The 21161-nt window shown below is 52.1% G+C and overlaps 1 protein-coding gene across 1 annotated transcript; it reads left to right on the top strand.

Annotated features, from left to right (window-relative positions):
* Positions 1 to 4559: 4559 nt before the first annotated feature.
* Nop17l (PIH1 domain-containing protein Nop17-like) lies at positions 4560 to 20959 on the top strand. The gene is made up of 6 exons (XM_037229470.1): positions 4560 to 4602; positions 13495 to 13697; positions 15250 to 16810; positions 17481 to 17603; positions 18803 to 18984; positions 19449 to 20959. Exons 2-6 carry the CDS (start codon positions 13531 to 13533, stop codon positions 19801 to 19803), a joined length of 2388 nt encoding a protein of 795 aa, XP_037085365.1. The 5' UTR covers positions 4560 to 4602; positions 13495 to 13530; the 3' UTR covers positions 19804 to 20959.
* Positions 20960 to 21161: the final 202 nt, after the last annotated feature.

The following is a 21161-nucleotide window of genomic DNA, read 5'->3' as shown; positions in this document are numbered from 1 at the left end:
CATGCAAAGAGCACGGGGGAGGAAACGACGAGCGGTCACCGACCGGGTTCCGTCAAGGCCGCGAGCAGTTGACCCCGTGCTGCTACGCGAAACACTGGCTTGTAGATCAAATTTATTTCCTTTCACCGACATATATCCCTAGTAGTCAGCACATCACACTCAGTTCTCTTCAGACATCCCTCAGCCACAGGAAGAATCGGCCCGAAAATCGTATGAATTACGTTGAATGCATCTCAAAATGATGCAACCACGAATCGTAGAGCGCTGCAAGCCTTGCATGTGTTTTCAACGGGTCAGCGCCGTGGCGTGGTGAAGCATAAATGCATTCCGATACCCAGAAACCTATCCGGCATACGACGTTTTAGAGGTCAAAGTCTGTTTTCGAGGCCACACTCCGAAGTTGGTGCCAACTGCTAACTGTACTAGAATAAAACAAAGTAGTGCAGTTTAAGCGTTTTTCAAAATCTTGGTTCCTGCCACATCGCGTTGGTCGTTGCATTAAATGAGTGGAGTCGGGCGTCACGTTTTTTTTCTCGTTTTTTTAGAATCCTATCACAGGAGCGTTTAGTACGTGAGCCAGGAGTCATGTTGGTGACTGACATTCGTTTTAGGGGGCTCCGACAGCCATGACTCACGTGGTCACAATATAGTTCCGCAATCGGTGACGTAGCTTGGGATCCATCCCCGATCAGTACCGAATGTCCCAATCCTCTTGCCGCCCCTGTCGCAGCGGCGCGTCCAGGTGCAGCGACCTGGGGGACGTCATCACCAGATCGTCTACAACGGCCGGCGGTGGTGGCAGCGGCGACAGCCGCACGGCGACAGCGACAGCGACAGCGGCGGCAGCGGCGACAGCGGCAACGGCGACAGTGACGGCGACAGCGACAGCGGCGACAGCGGCAGCGGCGACAGTGGCGGCGACAGCGGTAGCGGCGGCAGTGGCGGCGACAGCGACAGCGACGGCAGTGGCGACAGCGGCAGCGGCGACAGTGGCGGCGACAGCGACAGCGGCGACAGCGGCTGCGGCGACAGCGGTAGCTGCGACAGCGGCAGCGGCGACAGCGGCGGCGGCAGCTGCGAAAGCGACAGCGGCGACAGCTGCGGCGACAGCGGCAGCGGCGGAGGCGGCGGCGGCGGAGACGGGCGTGGCGGTGGCACCCCACCCGGGGTGCGGCATCGGGGCCGGACTGCCGGCATCGGCTCGACGATCCGGGTACGCCTCATCAGCCGCTCCCAGAGCCGGCTGTAGCGCCGCCGCAGGTCGGGGCACCAGAAGCCCAGCACCCAGCCGTGCAGGAGGAACAGCAGCAGGCGCAGTACCCCGGTGAAGCGCGTTGCGTTCGGGAATGGCAGGCCAGTCGCCACGCCGGCACCGTCCACTGCCAGTTTGGGCAGCTGCAGCGCGCAGGTGAGCAGCACGAGCTTGGCGATGGCGAAGAGCGCGTGGTGGCGGCTGGAGGCGGCCATCTGACCGCCGGCTGCCTGCTGCCGCTGGACCTCGCGGTCCTGCTGCACGCCGCGCAGGCCGACCGTCGCGTTCACGAACAGCACGACCGCTACCAGCGAGACGCCCATGAGTAGCTCTACCACCAAGCCGACGTGCCCGGGTATGTGGTATTGGTAGGAGCAACGCACGGCGTGAGTGGGAGCGGGGGCGGTGAGGCTGTGCACCAGGTGCGGGGAGGTCAGCAGCGCGGCCAGCACCCAGACGCTGGCATGCATCAGTCGCACGCGCCGCGGCGTCAGCAGCGCGAAGTAGCGCAGCCCGTACTCCACGGCCACGTACCGCTCCACGCTGACGACCAGCAGCGCGGCCACGAACGCCGCGCCTGACATGTGGCGGGCGCAGATCAGCAGGCGGCAGAAGGGCAGCGGCGGCGGCGCGCCCAGCAGCCGCAGCCCGACCAGCAGCACCGTCAGCAGGCCCAGCAGCACGCCGGTGCCGGCCATGTGCGCGATCAGCTGGAACATGGGCCGGTCCCGCAGCGAGCGGCTGGTGACGATGGCCAGCACGGGGACGCCCGAGCTGGTGGCCATGAGCAGGCCAATCAGCGCCACCACGCCGTCCATCTCCACCGACGTGCTCATCGCGGACTTACCGCAACGGACGTTACCGAGCTTGACACGTCTGCAGCTGCCGACAATGCCTCCCGGAGTGGGCCGCGAGCGCCGCTCCACGCACGCCGGTTGGCATGGTGACCGTGCCGGCTGGTTGCGCAGCCATGCATTGCCCACATCCACGGCTGCTTTTCATCAACCACTCATAACGAGCTCTACAGCCACTGGCATACGGGGCGTGCGCTATATTGTTCTGGAAAACTCGAAACACGGGAACGAGTGGCCGGCCGCACCAGGATTGGTGTCCGGTTGGTCGGCTAGACCAGGATTGGTGTCCGGTTGACCAGCCGGACCAGGATTAGTGTCTGGTTGGCCGACCGGACCATGGTCAACCGGACCAGGATTGGCGTCCGGTTGGCCGGCTGGACCAGGATTGGTGTCCGGCTGGCCGGCCGGACCAGGATTGGTGTCCGGTTGGTCGGCTGGACCAGGATTAGTGTCCGGTTAGCCGACCGGACCATGGTCGACCGGACCAGGATTGGTGTTCGGTTGGCTTGCTAGCCGTCAGTCGATTGGTCAGCCCCAGCGGGGCGGCTAGGCTAGCCAGCCGTGGGAACGCTGAGCAGGTTGCGAAAAATGCTTTTGAGCGGATTCCAACCGTGGGTCTGGTATGCATAGATCCAGTGTGTTAAGCGGTCAGTCAGGGTGAAAGATTCTTACAGCTGCCAAAGGAGGCCGATAATTTTATATGACATCTTTTCTAATCATGCGTGAATTTAGCTATATATTTACCATGTAATCACGTATTGTAAACCTTATTCACAAATAAAAATGCCTTACGAAGCGCTCCTCTCGGCCAAACGGGAGGAGACAGACTAACTGTTCTCCCGCAAGGGCTCTGACTTCGGCCATGGATGAGATTAGCAGAGGCGCGAGATCGCGTTAACAATTTCAGGGGGGGGGGGGGGAGGGAAGTGAATAAAAGCCTGACCACCTCCCCTCCCCAGCATCTCTAATCGGATTTCGTCCACCTTGTTTTGGAATTTGGTTTACAGGGTGGCTTGTTTTTATCATAGCATGCTTCTGTGTGAGAGTGTAACGTAAATTGTGGTACTGGACACAGGTGTCGATTCGCATTCTTTTGCGTGGGTCACGCCCCCCCCCCCCCCCCCCCCACCCAGGGCCCACTGCTCCCTTAGCACGCGCCCTGGTGGCCGGTTGGATGCCCTTCGCTCGTGTGGGGTTCAATTTGACCCCCTGAGATCTCGGGAACTAAGAGAGCTAGAGACAACAAATTCACAGGTTGTATTGACCCGTACCTGAACTCACAGGTCGAAGTTGAAGTTTCTAGGTGATAACCTTTGGATAAAATAAGGTTGAACAGGGTCAATCTGTAGGTTGGTCGCCAAAGAGCCCCTAGAACCTAGATAACTGTTCTAAGCAAAGGGCCACAAGCCTGTCTAAGGTCGGTAACCTTGTCTGACCTTTAGAAGGTTATGGTGACCAAAATCATACAAGACTGCTGTGAATTTTGCATTTGGATAAGCGGCAAAGATTACGCTAGGCAGCATGTTCTTGAAAACAAAATGTTAACCTGGGTCATTTAAGTTCGGTGACCTATTCTGACCTTTAAGACGTCTATGGAATGCGTATAATGCGGTTTCTGTTATCAATAAATTCGAAATGAGCACCAGAAACTACCCAATGCAGTTGGCCCTAGAGTAACAAAACAGGTTGGTTTCGAACTTGGTCTGACCTTAATACCTGACTTCAGGTGAGTGTAATTTGTGCATCCAATTATTGCGTTGCCTAAAAAGTATCTCAGAGATGTATGGCTTCGTCTAACACTCCGTTATTGGAACAGACCGAGCGATTCTCTAGAAATTGCCTTCGCTGAAACTATGGCCTGACTTTGACCTGTTATAGGCTAGCGACATTACAAGATGCATCTAAGTTTTTGATGCCATACGATCTGCTGTTCAATTATCTACAGTAAGGCAAAATTTGACGCGGCTACGCCTCGCCTTTCAGAAATAAGTCCAGAAAAACCTTCAGGGGGATTATATGACCCTCACCCGAGCGCGGGTAACCGAAGAGGTTGTCATCCACCCGCCTATAGAGCATCACACATATAGGCTCTAAAAATTTTTTTGGATGATTGTCTTGAAGTGCAAAGAAAATGCAAACTGTGACGTCATGTTCAGCTTACTTCAGCTGACTGAGCTAGTGACACTTCTAGAGATCTTTGTTCGTACCGTTTTGCTTGAGTACCTTTCTTTTCTTGCTACATATGACGTGTTTTTTATTACACCAGTCAGATGTCTTGATGGCTCCGTGGTCTAGTTTTGTGTTTCCTGAGTGCTTTGGTAATATTCGACAATGTTTCAAGCTCTACAGACGGCAACATTCTGCGTTATTCTGCCCCGGCATCTTATCGGACAGTGGAAGCAAACCGGGCGAGCGTTTGCACCAAAAACACGAGAAAAAAATACTAGGCATTTACTTTCGAAAAATCCCTCGAAATGGGCAAGACTACACTTCGACGTGAGTATTCAATAAGACAGGCACGCCAACCTAACGATCAGCATCAACCGACTCAACCGATAGGGCAATCGACCGATAGTGACCACCAGAACAGCCGTGTCGAACATGCCAAGCGCGAATGCTGCGTTGCAGACTGCAGTCCACGTTGCGGCTGCCGGCCGAGGGTTCCCGTGGCGACCTACCAAACCGTGGATATCAACTTACACTTTTTATTCCCGAATTCGCCGTACAATCCAATAACGTCTGAGCCCACGCGACACCGACCCTGCGTCGATTACCGAAACCCTGGTGTCGACCATCGACGCACTACGGAATGGTAATGATGCCCGACATCTCCCCTCCCCTCCTCCCCCCCCCCCCCGACCCGACCCGGCCCGAGACAGCGCGAGGAATCATGTTGCAGCAGAGGTGTAGTTTCCTATTCAGCTGGGACGAGAAACTCCAACCCTTAACGTTGTGAGCAAAGTGGATGAAATCCGTGGGGAGACTTGCTTTTAGTGTATTTTAGAGGCAGTTTGGCTATTTTCCCGGCCCAGCTCCACAAACCTGTTTCACAAAACCATGCCCTCTGTGCTGAAGGCTTCACGCCCGTAACGTACCATGCATTCTACACCACATTACTTCATCGTTCAGCCCAGAGCACAGCCCCAAAATGTGAGGCGTCTGAGGACAGGCGGATCAAAATCGCTGTAGGGCTGTCGGCAGCTTACGCCAACCACATAGCGGAACTGCAGTGTTCGAGAATTTTGACCGTATTGAATGCAGATGGCAAACTGAATGCGGTTCCCGCGCTGTATATAGCACACAAATAAGATGTCGAATGAAAGAAATGTGATCTAAAGAAATGATCTAAGAAATGAGATCTATAGCGCATCAATCTAAGAACTATATTTTTGCAGAAACATTCATAGAGCATGCATACCTGGTTCAAAATTCCAAAATGCCACAACATATAGCAAAGAAACCATAACCATGCGCACCAGCAAGTTTCAAATGTATATGATAAATGCGCTTGACAATCTTGGTGGGACGTCTCTGGTACAAGCCAGAGTTAGGTAAGGTATTCCTGGGCTGGCTTCCGCACAGGCAATGCCAACAATTGACTGTGCTGCATTTTGTTCAGTAGCTAGAGATGAACATAAATGTCATGCTGGTGTCAGGCAGCCCACCCAGCGCGTGGGTTATTTATGTATTATATTGGGTGTTTGTTATTATGTGAAGTGTGGTGAGTTATTATATAAAGTACTTGGGACAGGACACCCACGGACTTTGGGCGAACGTGTAAAGGTCATGGAGGAAGCCCTTGAATTTCTGCGCAAGCGGTTCACAAGCAGCTTGATCAAGGAAAACCTATGAAAGACCCAGGTAATAACTTTCTGTTGAAAACATGTAAGCGCACCCAAGGGCGGCGTGCCCGAATTTGGAGAGGGGGAGACAAAGACTTAACGTAGGGCCCGAAACCAATGGGCCCCTACTTTTCCGTACTACTTCTGCCATACGAACTTTACACCTTACGTACATTTGCTTATGAAGAATGGCGTACCTACTTGCAGGCGCGCAGCCAGAGCCTTGGCAAGGGGGGGGGCAAAGAGCTGACGAAAGGCCCCTGATAGTAAAAGTCCCACTTTCCTAAAAAAAATCGCGTGATATGACCCGCATGTTAATGGCGACATCTTTCTTTCATACCTTTCCTTTTTACCTTCCGCAACTGGAATAAAGGCCAAAAGCTACAGCGAGGTCAATTCTGCCTGAACTGTATTGTCAATAAACTGAAGAAATCATGCGTTAAGCGACTGCATGAAATAAATCGCTAGTACTCTTCATTGGACTGTTTCTGAAGTGGCGTTATTCAGAACCTTTGTCAGAACTTTTATCCGGATTGCAATGTGATATAAAGGACCCCACGAATGTAGATTGCAGATCGAAATGGGTCAACAATTTGTGTTAACATGACCAAGCCATATTAGTCTGGAAATGTTCAACATTTAGTCAGAATCAGAGGTGGAACTTTGCATCTATTTGGGGGGAGGGGGATACCGTCCACCAATGTTGAGCTGGGCCCCCCAATGTTGGGATGCCCCCAGTATTTAGGGTCGCAGCTATTTTCGCTCGGCTTTTACAATGTGGAACTTGGCTCCTGATACCCTATTCTTTAAAGGAAAGATTATCTAATTTTTGGGGGATCTGATTTGGTATTAGATAAAGGCATGTATATAGCACAGTATCTAATAACTTACTTAAAACGAAACCCGCAAAAGTCGCATTCTGTAAACCGCGAACCTCAAAGTGAATGTTTTTGCGTGATTGGGGTTTTACAGCGCTTCTGAGACTATATGGCGACGGCTGCCTCTCATTCTTGCAGTAAGAGGGGGGGGGGGGGGGGGGACATCACACCACACAATGAGTGGTTAAACGCAAAAACAATGACTTGCACATATTGGCCAACTCGTGATGCCAATCGAGTGACATGGCGCGACGCGAATATTAAAATGCTGGTGGTGGTTGCAGACAACGGCGAAACTATTCAGATTTGTAGAATTTCGACGCGATATTCTTTTTTGAAATAAAACATACGGCCAACTCCCTGAAAGAGGAGCCACATGTTTTGTGTCGTTAACAGGGAAATATTCAGATCCTGCGCTGCATGTTTGAGTGTCTTGAAGGAGTACGAAACTTCCTGACATTCTTATTTAGGAACGTGATACGAGTGACGTATAAACCATATGAGCTCTGCGTACTAGAAACAATGATATTAGATATACTGCGCCCCCAGCACATGAAATCGCCAGACATTCGAACTATGAGATAGTTTTAGTATAACATAGAAATGAATTTCAAAACAAGCATATCTTGTACTACGTAGTACACGCAATGCGCAATATATCAGGCGTACGTATTTGCATATTGTTTTAGCATGTACTGTGCCACGCACTCATGATGCGGTGGCGTAATCTCCGTTGCTCGCGATGCTGTAACTGCTAAGTTCGTTCTAAGAGTCTACGTCCGAAATCACGTGACCAATTGTCCTGGTCAGGAAATGAAGGGCTCTTTGGTCCCAGCCCGGGAAACTAGCAACTGCTGTTCTGGCTATACAGGGACTGGGGCGCCCTCTATCCGAGGTCGATCCGGAGGCCCCCAGAAACATGCATCATGCACTGATCCGATTCCTGATGCGGGGGGGGGGGGGGCTCTGACCTTGGCATCTGGCACAGGATCGACGCACGGCACGTCATTGATCCAAAAAGATCCCTTGCCGTCGCAGGGAGTGCAGTGCCTAATTGGTGCCGAGACACCAATTCGGCTTATCGACCTCTGCTTCCTTGTGGAAACGGTGCGGAGGGCCGCTCCTCCGGTCCCGCGATCTCTCACTGGCGCAGGCCCCTGTCTCATTGTGAGTGCAAATCGTTGCGTCAACACTTCTCATGACTCGTGTCATTGACAAGAGGGTCCTGATCAACGTAAGAGGCCTCCTGACATTCGAGGATCCGCTCCTGTTCCTGTCCAGCAAATGTGCCCATGGGCGACTTTGGCCTTGTCGCTGACAAGGGGCCCCTTATCGTTGACACGGGGCCCCTTGTTGGGCACTGTGAGCCCCTGATCAGTGCAGTGGCCAGACCAATACACGGGCTTTCGGATTCCCATTTGCAGGTCCGACCCTGCCCCGACTTGGGAAAAAGGCCCCAGAGCCAAGACCAGCGTGGGACAGTGTTCGGTGTCGCCTGCTGGCTGACGTCGCTTTATCCTCCCGGCCGGCTTTTCGGACCCTCCGATTGAAACATTAATCGTCGTTTCCTCGGGGCCCAAAGGGCACTCAGGACCTTGGGACCTAAGTACCTAAGGAAGGTCACGTTTCCCTGTCGTATCGATAGTGATGTCCTTGATTTGTGGTGAAAATAAAAGTGGGCCAACTTTTGTGCCCAGTGGACTTTTACTCCAACCAGAAATCTAAGTATTTGGACGCCCTCGTGGTGCTACCTCGAAGTGGCTGCCCCTTCCGAATGCAAGTCGCGATGCCGAACATGAAGGCATCAGTTCGACGAGAGGTCCGACTTAGGGCCTCGTCAGGATGGAAGGCATAGAAGTTGTCTGGCCTCTGATTCTGGTGCCCTTTGAAAATGAAGATGGACCACTTGAAATGGTCCGTTTGGATTTGGTACCTGCTAAAAATAAAGGTCATGGCTGCCGAAAAAGGATTTTGGTGGCCCATTGCCATTTGAGCCGATCCCGGATTTGTCCCCTAGGGAGGTACAAACAGCGGGGTGACAATGAATTTTGTTGTCCCTCGGAAATAAGCGTTTTGGACTCCATTGTGCTGCCCCTGGAATTGGGTGCCTATTTGGATGAAGTTTATTATACTCCACAATGAACGCTTTGTGGTGCCTGTTTGCGCAAGGGGTCGATCCAGAACTTGGTCAATTCAGAATTCGGAAAGCAAAGAAATCGTGGTGTCTCTTAAAATGAATGTTTCAGAGTCCTTTCAATGGCCCTCTTGACTTGTCTATAGTAAAAGATGTTTTGGTGCTGCGAAATGAAGGTTTTGGTGTCTTTTTGCCAAATGGGCCGAGCTATGATTACGTCAATGGAACGCCACGTGTATTGCAATTCCCCCTTTGTTGTCAATAAGAAATTTATATGTTTGTACGCTTTGATGAGTCCTTAGAATGGTGTATGCCTAAATAATGTAGGTTATAACCCCCAAAATGAAAGAAATGTTTGTGCCACTTAGCCAAATGTCGAAGAACGAACTGATCTGGAATTTAGGCACGGTGGAATACGTAGAAAACCCTTTTCAAACTAAATGCCATAGTACCCTGATATAATGATTTTGGTGACCCTTGCCTGGGAAACGGTTACAAGGTTTTGTTCGGGGTGGAAGTAACAGCGTTGTTGTGCCCCTTGAAAACGAGGGTTTGCGGCCATTCGTGGTGCTGTGTTTTTAAAACGCACCTCTGGAATTGGGTGCCTTTTGAAAAAAGGCTATATTGGTGTCCGAAAGGATGGCTTTAGTGCTCCTTTGCCGATTGGCCCTAGCCAAGATTTTGTCAAACGAACAAGACATGCATATGATAATGCCTATCGAATTTGGTGTCTTCCAAAAATAAAAATTTGGGACTCTGCTGTGTCCCTGTAATTTGGTGTCTCTTGGAAATGAATACTAAGTGGTTTCGAAATAAAGTTTTGGTGTGGCCCAAAGGGGTGACTGATGAGTGGCCCAAGGCGTGGGTGGTATGACCATGCCTTCTCCCATAAGCCCTCACGGCATATTCATGTCAGTATTGTTCGATTATTAGCAGAATGAGACCATCAAGTTTAGACAGCTCTGGAGCATTGCCATCAGTTCATTCAATGAAATACCTCCTTTATCGCTAGTGGCTGTTACTTCCGGGAGTAGCCCAACACGCATTTCAAATCGCTGTCCTTCCGCAGCCTCCTGGAGCGGCCTCGAAGCGGTGCCATTTGTGGTCATATGTGGTGTCCACTATGACAGGCCGAATAGAGGCTGTGGCCGAATAGAGGCTGGTTCTTCTCCAGCAAGGCATCCGTCTTTAAACTTAAACAGGTTGCAAAATCGGTGTCTTAGCTTTTCAGAAGCTGTGAGACGTTTATGAAGAAACATAATTAAAATGCAAGCATCTATCTGTTGTCCCATAGTCATCCTGAACAGATGAGCTCTTGAGGATGAGCGCAGCTCTTAATATTGAGTACCGTTAATATACTTGTTGTTAAGCACTACAATGCCGTTTAATCAATACCTCTTGACGTATCAAGCGTCGATGACTCAACATAAGAACTTTGAGCTCATAATACCGAAAACGCAAAAGCTGAAGGACTTTTTTCTTATATTAAGTCCAAATCATTACCGCACAGTAAATCGGACAGAATTCGTGAAGAAATGCGTCTCGGAATAGGACGGAGAAATTCATGAGTTCGGCCCAACCAATGAAACACGCAATTTTTCACTCCTGGTCAAAAACCATAAGAGATACAAGTTATGTACCATAATTTTAAACGTGTGCACCCGCAGATCTTGGCAAAAAGCCTAGGCGCCAGGCGTTGCAGCCTCCATAGGTGCGTGACACCGGTGCTCCGGCTATCATTAAGCTATGGTCAACGGTTAGACGGAAATGCTGATGTGACTGAAAATAGTGCCTTCAACACTTAAACACATAATATCGTACATTTAGAAGGAAGTTCAGGCGTTTATTTTACGCGTGCGATTTTTAGATTGATGATAAGAACTAACTGGCCTTTACCGCGCCGCAAAGTAATGCTGGAACCTGGTAATGGAAATGAAGAAGAGAAGAAGAATCTCTATTTTGGGTGTTGTTGTAACTTTAAATTTGTCCAAGGGACACGCTCAAAGCTGCTGAAAAATTACTCAGTCTAGTTTTTGAATGGTGCTGATTAATTTTGAAAGACTCTCGGAGTCATTATTTTACAATGGTTTGACCCCTCACGCACGGCGTCCGCTGCCTCGTGTTGCACGCACTGGCCAACACCCTTCGATTTTACGGACCCTGCAACCCAGGCCATCGCTGTCCTTGGTACCGAGATGCCGGGTGCGCAGGTTCAAACTTCTTATGTAATTTGTTTGACTAGTCGATTCCGCAAAGAGGAGTGAACGTTTTCAGGCAAACTTCGATCCGCTCTTTTCAGCACTCAGCGAGACCCCTTATGAGGTCCCTATTTCTTGCCGTCAAAGGGGTCCCTTTGGATGGAGCGTTTGGGGGCACATTAGTGTACCCGGTCAAGAGCTGAAGGGTCATTCCGTCCCACCACCTTCCGGCTGTCATTCTGGTGACACGGGGTGGGATCCTCCCGGACTATTCAGAGGCCCTTAGAGGGATGCATCATACCACCTTGGCCACCTTCCTGACGCAGGAGGCCTTCTGACCCACGCGGTCGACCACGGTTTGACGCAAGAACCTTCATTGACGGAACAGGAGCCCTGATCGCCGGAGGTGGTCCAATAATTGGCGCATATACTACAGTTCGGCTTAACGGGCCCGGGCTGGAATTGGGCTGGCGGGCCTATACGGGACTGGGGATCCTGGTGGGCATAGAACACTTTTATTGCACCAATGAGAACATTCATCATAAGCTTCCATGTTTTCTTTCATTGTCAGCGGCCCCGACAAACACAAGAGGCCCTCTGTCATTCGGAGTCCCATCACAGTCCCTGATGAGCGAATCTTCCCCTGACTGGCTAACTGGGACCCCAGTCGGTGCAAGAGGCTCCTTACTGACATTCAAAATTACTACCCTACGGACGCGGGCCCTTACTATGACATACAATCAGTCCTTCTGGCCCTTCAGCCGTCCAATCGGGCCCCTGATCTTTGGTCTCAAGGAACCTTTGATCCCTCTTCGGGCCCCCTCAAAACACCGCTCCCGGCCGACTCGGGGTCACTTGCCGCCACAGGACCCCTGTTGAGCACTGGAGCTCCCGACCGATGCAGGAGTCCCCCCCCCCCCCCACCTGTGTCAGGGACCCCAAACATTGCAAATCGCAAACACCGGTCTGTTTCCTGCTTGGGAAATAAGTCTCAAGGGTTCAGACGAACATGGAGTCGAATTCCTCGCTCCTTGTCAAGGCCTCAGTGTCTTATAAGTAGATAGATAGATAGGCAGGGACACACACACACACACACACACACACACACACACACACACACACAACACACACACCCACACACACACACACATGTATAAATATATATATATATATATATATATATATAATATATATATATATATATATATATATATCTATCTATCTATCTATATCTATACCTATATCTATATCTATATCTATATCTATATATCTATATATCTATATATCTATATCTATATCTATATCTATATCTATATCTATATATATATATATATATATATCTATATCCATATAAGCATGTCTGGGTATAATTGTGAAACCCCTAGGTGTTTTAAATGACATCCTTCAAGAACAGTGTTTGCCCCCCCGCAAAAAAAATCCAGATCAGCCCCCCCGATTCTTCACATTTGTTAAGACAGTTTGCGTATAAGTGACCATTTTCGAGAACACGATTACGAAATGCATGATTTTTCAGCCATGCTTTCTCAGTTATCTCAATGCAGGTTGTTTGATCCCGTCTCCCTTATTAAAAATTGATAGCGCCGACTGGGTACTGCCATGCGAGTGGTTTAAGCCTGACCGAGGACGCATAAAAACCTCTTGACATATTCAACTTGAAGCCTCCGCTACACTGGACTCCACCATCGTGATAACACCAGGCGCCCGGCACCGCTCCAACAGTTCCGCTCCCCGCGCCCCGGCGACCCGACCCCGACACGGGTCACGTGGTCACGCACCAATCACCACGTGCCACGCAGGGCTGAGCCCCGGCGCGACGCGCCGGGCAAGCTGATCCGAGCCGGCGACCCGGACCGGCTCGGACCGAACCGGGCCGGCCAGGCCGGCCGGCCGGCTCAGCATCTAACGACGGAGAGCATCGCGGACACAGACAGCCGCATGCAGGCAGTTATGCATTACCCCTTCAGAAGTACAAGCCTGACGCTTGGTCACCATCGTTGAATTTGGCTGCTTTTATACCTTAATTTGTTTATATATCGTTGATGATCATCTGAACTTTTCAGGAATTGATTTAGAAAGGAACTGAACTGATTAAGTATATATCATTGTTAGGTAATAAAACACTCAAGTAATGATCAATATCAAATCAGCATTGAGATACTGATTGAGTGTATCTATATATATATATATATATATATATATATATATATATATATATATCTTCGCCCGGATTGTGTTGAGAAGCTTAAATTTAGTGGCATCTTATTCGATCATTGCGTTGCCAGCTGACTGTAACATACTTTCCGACCAATCCCCAGGCAGCGATGGAAAATTCGTGAAGGACGAAAAACAACATGGCATCGGAAGCATCGCAAAACCATGGAGCCGGTAAAAAGCTTCAAGATATCAATGTAACTGGAGATGAGCTTGCTAAATTCTCGAAGGCCTTGAAAGATGAAGGCTTTCGAAAGCTCTTGGGTGAATATGTGGAAGAAATACAGGATCCTGAGAACCGAAAAAGGTGGGTTAAAACACTGACTCCCGGCTTACCCTAATGCGGTGCCCCGTGGGCGTGCCTTTTGATAGGCTTTGCTTGCCAGTTACAATCGAAGGAGTAGACCGGCCCGGGAAAACAGTTATCTTACTTGTGATGAGACTTAGCAGATATGGTATTTGTAATGATGCATCAATTTTTGTTTTTCCATGATGATTTACATCCTGCCCCCCATGTCACAATCCTGTGCATCATATTGGCATGGCTTTTCCCATGGCCAGCTATGTTGAAAAATCCTAGGGGCAGGCTTGGTAAAAGTTAGACTTGTTATCATTTTTCCATTCCTTGCTGTCACCCTGTGCTAATGTTATGTTTGATGGAGAGCATTGCACAGAATGATTCTGATTTATGTGTCTCACAAAAGCATGCATGAAAAACATTGGCTTGTGGCCCACCCACAGCCTAGCAAACTCTATTTTCATGTTTATTCAATGGCTGCTATTCTTGTTATGAAACACTTGGTTCCTCTGACATTTAGACAAATTTTTAATCAGTGTGATAAGATTGAGAGCCAGTGTGAGTCCCTCTGTTGCACTGGTCCCTTACTATAAGTCTGTGCATTGATGCTAGAGTATGTGCACTGAATTCAGGTCAGGTCAAGTTGTGCTGAATTTTCTTCTCTTTCCAAGTTTTGGAGTATTTTTGCAGGAAATTTCCTTATTAACATCATAATTCATTGAAATGCTGGCTATTTATGCACTGAAATTGGTATTGACCTACTCCAGACATGTTCAGTCCAATATGTAATCCTATAGTCTTCAGTTAAGAGTCCATAGGGATTTTCAAATAACCTAATTGGATCAATTTTTGAAACAGAGCATGTTGTATTGTTCTAAGACTGCAGTGCTTTGGTCATGTGAATCAAGGACCACAACCCTTTGTGCATTGTGCACAGTACAGCAACCAACTCAATGTGGTACAAAGTGTGGAAAAATCCACCAGCTAGTCTGGCTCTGGTCAAGGAACACATGCATTCCTATCTCCCATGAAATGTGTTGGGTGGAGCACTGCAGTGGAAGGGAGCAGGACAATGCATGGGAGCTGAATGCCTTGGCTGCCTCTCGAGATTTAGCTTGTGGTCCCAGGCATCTGCCATAAATCTTCTCAGGTGTGGGTTTGCCAAGCGTGATAAACAATGAGCCGTTGTGTGATAGCCGAGGTGGCGGCCATATATATTTTCATATGTGTGGGTGTGTGTTTGCATGCATGCATGACAAACAGAAGTGAGACATTTGTGGTAAGCAGTGCACACATCGATACTTTAACTTGTCCTATGACTATGAACATTAAAATGTTGTCATTCCCGCACATAGCGCTGTTTGTTTTCGGTATGTGTCTTGTGTAGTCAGTGGGCGCTCGTGACCGTTTTACCGTATGTGGCGCGTCGCTTTCGGTATGCTCCATGTATGGTCCATGGGCGCCTGTGGCCGTTTTACCGTATGTGGCGTGGCGCAGGGGTGCCCTGTGCGCCACACCCAGGCGTGCATCCGCGCCGCCTTTGACGGCTGTCATCCGACAGATACGAGGAGGAGATCGCGCTGCTGGAGCAGGAGCGCGGCTACGACGTCACCTGGATCCACCCGCAGCCCAGCTTCGTGCTCAAGCTGCAGACCGAGGCGGCTGGCAAGGCCTTCATCAACGTCTGCAGCAACGGCCACGTGGGGGCGCCCAGCTGCGCGCCGACCGGCGACCCGCGGCGGCGCGGCCTCAACTGGTCGATTCCATACGCGCAGTCGCGGCCGCGGGAGGATCAGGACAAGGCGGGCGCCCGCTGCACCGTGTACGACGTCGTCTTTCATCCGGACACGCTGTACATGGCTGGCAAGAACCCGCAGATGCGCCGACTGGTGGAGGAGACTGCCGTGCAGGCGGTGGACGAGGCATTCAAGGCCGGCCTGAAGCGCTCCAAGGTGGCCTACCCCAAGCTCAAGTACAAAGGCGTGCCGCAGGCGAGCATCGTGCGCCGCAGAAGGGCGGACGCCGCTGCCGCCGCCGGTGATAGTGGTGATGACGCGTCCCTGCAGCAGGCCGTGATAGAGAAGCTGCGGCGTGAGGCGGCGGACCTCACGCTGGCCGAGCCGGCCGCCGAGCCTGCACAGCCCGCCGACGCAGGTTACGAGACGCCCGAGCACACACTCCTGTATCGCGATCACTTCGACATGCAGCAGTTCGCCACGCGCTGCGGCGGCGCTGGCGCGCGGCCGCAGGCACTGGTGGTCCGGGTGCTGCTGCCCAAGCTGGCGTCGGCAGCCGGCTTGGACCTGGACGTGGGCGCGCAAACCCTCAAGCTGCGCTCGGAGAGCGGCCAGGCGCACCGCTACCGGCTGGAGCTGGTGCTGCCGCTGCCGGTCGACGACAAGGGCGGCAGCGCCACGTTCGACCGCTCGGCGCGCGCGCTGGTGGTGACGCTGCCCGTGCGCCCGGCGCCGGCCGACTGCATCCAAGACAGCGGCATCGACAGTGATTGTGCTAAGAATGAGTCGGACGACGACGCGTACCGGACTGCGCGCGGCGGCGGCCAGGGCGACGCGCCCGGCGGTGACGCAGACGGTGGTGTCATGATGTTGGTGGAAAAAGAGCCTGCCGCGGCCGACACCGACGGTCCGGCCGCGTCCGAGCCCCCCGCCCCCGCTCCCGCCGAGCCCCCCGCCCTCGACCCCGCCGCCGCCTCTGCTCCCACGCCCGCTCCCGTTCCCTCTCTTACCCCCACGTCCACTGCCATCTCCGCCGTCCAGCGCCCCACTCCCCCGAGGCTCTACAGCCTGCCGCAGTACAAACTTGAGCAGGACGCCACGTCGCTGCACCTGCTGCTCACCGAGCCCAACCTGGAGCGCGACTCGGTGCGCGTGACGCGCGCGGGCGCGGCGGCGCTCGACGTCACCGTCACGTCTGTGGGCGCCGGCATGACGCCGCTCTACTTCCGCTTGCGGCTGGCGCTGCCGGCCGAGGTCGGCAAGCCGGCCGTACGCTTCGCCGACGACTGCGTCACCGTAAGCGTCGAGAAGCGCGACGGCGACTGGGCCTGCTGTCACATCGGTGCGGACGAGTGCACCCTGGCGGAGGTGCTCGTACCCTGGAAGGTGGGTGGTGTCTGGCATGGTGGGGGGGGGGGGGGAGGGGGTGTGGGCTGTGGGCTGGCGTCTGGCCTGCACACGGTGCTTTGTGAATGCTGTGCGACTGTTTGGCATTGCTCGTGCGTGGCTGCGTTAGCGTGAATGAGATGCCTCCCGCAACAGGCTCTGACCCACGTCAGACACTTCTTGACAGTGTTTTCATGTGGCTGCGATCGTTGCAGAAATCTGGATGTTGATTGTGCAGACAGGCAGATTTCACAGAGTAGCAGACGGTCTGCAGACGAGTTTTTTTAAGTCTGGCAGCGGTCGAGTGGATGATGGATGAGATTGTTCGTTGTTCTGGCTGGTTCACTTTCAGAGGTATCGGCAAGGCTCCTTGCCATCTGCTTCTAGAGAATGGGGAAGGACATATCGCGTGTGGGTGGCGGCTGTGTAACCTTGAGCACGCTGTGACCCCAATATGCTATCGAAGACCCGTCATGACGCGAGGTGCATTTCTCCAACTGCGCCCTGAAAATCGTCTGTGAACCTCGAGTCCTGTATTATCTATCCTCAATGCCCCCTCACCCCTAGCCACCGTCGTCCTCGACCGTGGTCGTGAGTCCCTCAGTCGGCCTCCTCGCCGCCGGAGGCCGGCCGGCCGTCCCGCCTGACTCGGCCGTGGTCGCCGCTTCAGTTGGAGGATCCCGCCGCCGCCGCCGGCGCGCCGGCCCGCTCCAGTGCCTCAGCCTCGTCGCTCGGCTCCGTCACGTCGTACGAAGGCCCGCTCTCCGTCACCTCGCAGTCGTCTGTCGACGAGGTGAGTTCCGAAGATTATTCTGAAAAGTCTGTCCTTACAAGGCATTAGCATGCTTGCGTGCAAACTCACAAACGCACTGGGAAAGAATGCTGCGCAATCCGTGTCGAAAGCGGGCCAAAATGTAGACGGCATGGCGCCGCAGCCACCCGACATCATCACAATATTATGGAGGAGGGACGAGCAAGCTCGGCACGAGCAGTCGTGTCGGCAGAGGCGCGGTCTATGCGTGTACTGGGCAGCCGGCCACGCTTGCTCGAAGACAAATCAGCGATCTGCCGGCTTTTGTTGGATGTTTCACAGGGTTTTCCTGGGTTGCAAGGTACTGAGAGGCGCATTGATCGAAGTTTGAACCAATGCGTCACTATAGATCATGTGATACTCCGTTTCCCAAAGCCAAAGTGCGTTTCAAAAATTGGCACTGCAGCAAACGCCATAGGGGAGAAGTCAAATCCGTAGTGTAAAGTTTCGCTGAAATTGCGTAATAATGGTTTCATAGTTCGTATATATTTTGTTTAAAGAGTGTTGCAATCTGTCGTATCATCACTTACACCAACATTTTGACAAGTAAGTGCTGCAAACAATGCAGAATGCACATGCTGGAAAAAAACAATCGAATTCAATGTATTACATTCATAGTGATGAGCAGGGATTCCAATGAGGTTTCTCCCGCAGGAGCGCCTACTTGAAATGGAGACCAAGGTATTGAGAAGGGTTGAGAAAACTGGTATTTCTGATCCAGTCGTACGCGCGTGATCTAACAACTGGTAAAAAGTAGACACATATGACATACTCCCTTTAGTCCTGTACTTGGTAAACTCTCATGAAAGACGAACGTTTCAATGTAGTGACCAGACCCATTTTATGGATTCCTGAAGGTGTGTTGCACCTTAAGCGTGGGTTTTGTTGTGAACGGCATGATGACGATTGATAGCTGCCTCGTGTGCATTATGATCTCGTCCATCGCCGACGGACGAGGATGGACGAGACCATAAGGGCGACATGCATCTTCCCGGCGTTATTCCGTTTTTTTATGCTTGGAAAGCTGACTGTAGTGATCATGGCTTTCTTGCGCCAGCTGCTTCATTGGAAAACGTTTTCGGCAGTCACAGCCCCTATCAAGTGCCTCACTTATAACAAACGGCGGAGCCGCGCAGCCCGTCACAGTCGGGCCAGCGTCATCCACGTCGCCCTGTCCGCAGCTGTCGCAGAAGAAGAGCATCCTGAAGAAGCGGTACGGCAGCGAGTCGTCGGCGGACGAGGTGTTCACGCCCGGCTCGTCGCTGCTCTCCAGCTCGCTGCTGCACGTCTACGACGAGGCGGACGAGGCGCGTGCCAAGAAGGCGGTCCGCTTCAGCGACCGCGTGCTGGAAAAGCGCTACAGGTGGGTGAGGGCGTGGCGCGGTGGCTCCCGCAGCTGCTGGCGTGCGTTGCCGGCTGCGGTGCGGGGGGGGGGGGGGGGGCGCGCAGGTGGAGCCCGTAGGAGTAATGTGGTGGTATGCATGACTTCTTTTGGTTTTACGCTGCCGTTGGCAAAAGCGTGTGTAGTGGGCTGCCGGTCGATTGTTGCAGAGTGCGTGCACGTCACGACAAAGTCTCGGCTGGGGGGAGAAGCGAGGGGCGTTGGAGGATAGACATGGGAACAAAATTGACGTAGGTGCCGCCACCAGTCACCATGTTTGCCAGATGCCATTGTGTAAGATGGCCGGTTCCTGGGTGGAGCAAAGTTGAATGTAATCCAGTCTCACAAATATGTATTGCTGGTTGACATGAGTCAATTATTGCTTTAGGATGATTCATTAGACTGGTACAAAGGCTGGTCTGTTCAAAGTACGTTTCTGTCCGTAGGAGCACGTCGACTATTTTGCACGACCTTCAGCGTACAGAACGACAGCGTCTGAAGAAAAAACGTCAGCGCGCCGCGCGCCGACACAGCGAGGGCGACACGTCTGAAAACGACGAGTTCCGCTCTCCGGCTAGAGATGGCGCTGCGGTTGTCGTCCGCCCGCAGCCGGTCGTGCGCCGCAGCAGCAGCGATGGTGACACGTCTGAGAACGACGAGTACCAGTCATCCGCGACAGATGGAAGCACCGGCGCCATGGTGGGTAAACAAGGTGCGAAGAAGCGCAAGAACAAGCGCAAGCAAGATCGCAAGCAAAAAGATCTGCTGAATAATGAGCTCATGTTTGATCTGGATATGTGATACAATTTTTCCCCACCAGAGCCGGATGAAATGCGACTTCATTAACACCTTGGCGAATGCTCGCGATACCCGGGACCTTGATGCATGCAATGTATTTTGCAGCCATATCCATGTTTGCTTCGCTAAACGAAAAAAATGTTAACTTTCTTTAAGCTGCAATGAGGTTTCTTATTTTGCCACATGGCTGCATTGTGTTGGGAGCAAAGTGGGCGCCTGAATTGCATCATATTATAATTATGGGATCCAGGGAACAGAACATTCAGTCATTCAAGCTATGCATTTTGTTGTAATGTGTCTTGCCTTCTCAAGGTGATCATTGCTGATTTTACGTGTTAAGTTTGGAATCATTGGCGTACTTTCGTGCCGAGGGTTTGCGACTGGCAAGGGACAACCACCATAGTCAACACCTGCAATGTGTTTTGTTGAAATTAGCAGGAATCATGTCATGAATCCACGCGTTGTATTGCCGCTTTTCTGTTAACGTTTTTTGTTTCTTTTTGTTTGGTGTTGATGGGGCAGTTGCCGACGTTCGCGTGCGCCGTATTGTCTGTTGTCGGTGTGCCGTTATTTGCCCCTGGACAGCCCGCCCCAGCATGTAGGCCGTATCTCTCGAGCCGGTACTGGCGGTTTGACTCCGCCCGCTCCCGCTGCCCCGCGCTACACGCACCGCCGGCTCCCTGCCTGGCTGACCGGCCAGATTCAGTGAGCGATCTCCGCAGGACGGAACAGTCTGTGACCAAGGTGTGGGCGTGCCTTGTGCGTGCGCCCACAAGGTACTACAAAGCACCTCGTATACAAGCAAACAAAAAAAGTGTAAAATCTAAAGTACAAAAACATGTAACGCAACTGTATGTAGACCATCCCTAGCTGGAGCTGTGATGCTGTGGTTTGCGCGTCGAAACCGCTCGCCGTCGGTCCGGGCTGCTGATTGGTCGGGCCAAACGTGACGTGATTGGGGGGCCGGGCCGACGGCACCATGGCGAGCCGACGGGCGTGGGCTCTTGTTCTGATAGGGTATCAGCCGTTAGCTGTATTCGGATGCCGTCGGGCGGGGGCGGGGCGAGGTGAACCCAGCGGGTTCAGCCCCCGCCCCTGCTACACACGGCACTGCTGTGACCAAAATGCTGTGAAAGACAAATAAAAATCGCAAGAGATGGCCTCCATGTTTGCTTGGGCCTCTCTGTGTATTGGCTCAGAAGAGAGTGGAAATAAATGGCGCCGGGGGCAGATTGTTCACAGAAGCGACCGTGTGTAGACGTGGGCTATAAAGGTGGGCCAAATGTCAGTGGAGTTTGGTTCGTTTTCTGCTGACGGACGGCCTCGTGCAAGGAAGAACAATGACGCCGTTCTACTGCGAA

Source organism: Pollicipes pollicipes, unplaced genomic scaffold (assembly GCF_011947565.3).
Source record: "Pollicipes pollicipes isolate AB1234 unplaced genomic scaffold, Ppol_2.1 Scaffold_6138;HRSCAF=7277_pilon_pilon_pilon, whole genome shotgun sequence".
In the NCBI taxonomy this organism is placed as follows: domain Eukaryota; kingdom Metazoa; phylum Arthropoda; class Thecostraca; order Pollicipedomorpha; family Pollicipedidae; genus Pollicipes; species Pollicipes pollicipes.
The sequence above is the reverse complement of the archived record's forward strand: the minus strand, read 5'-3'. Positions and strand labels throughout refer to the sequence as shown.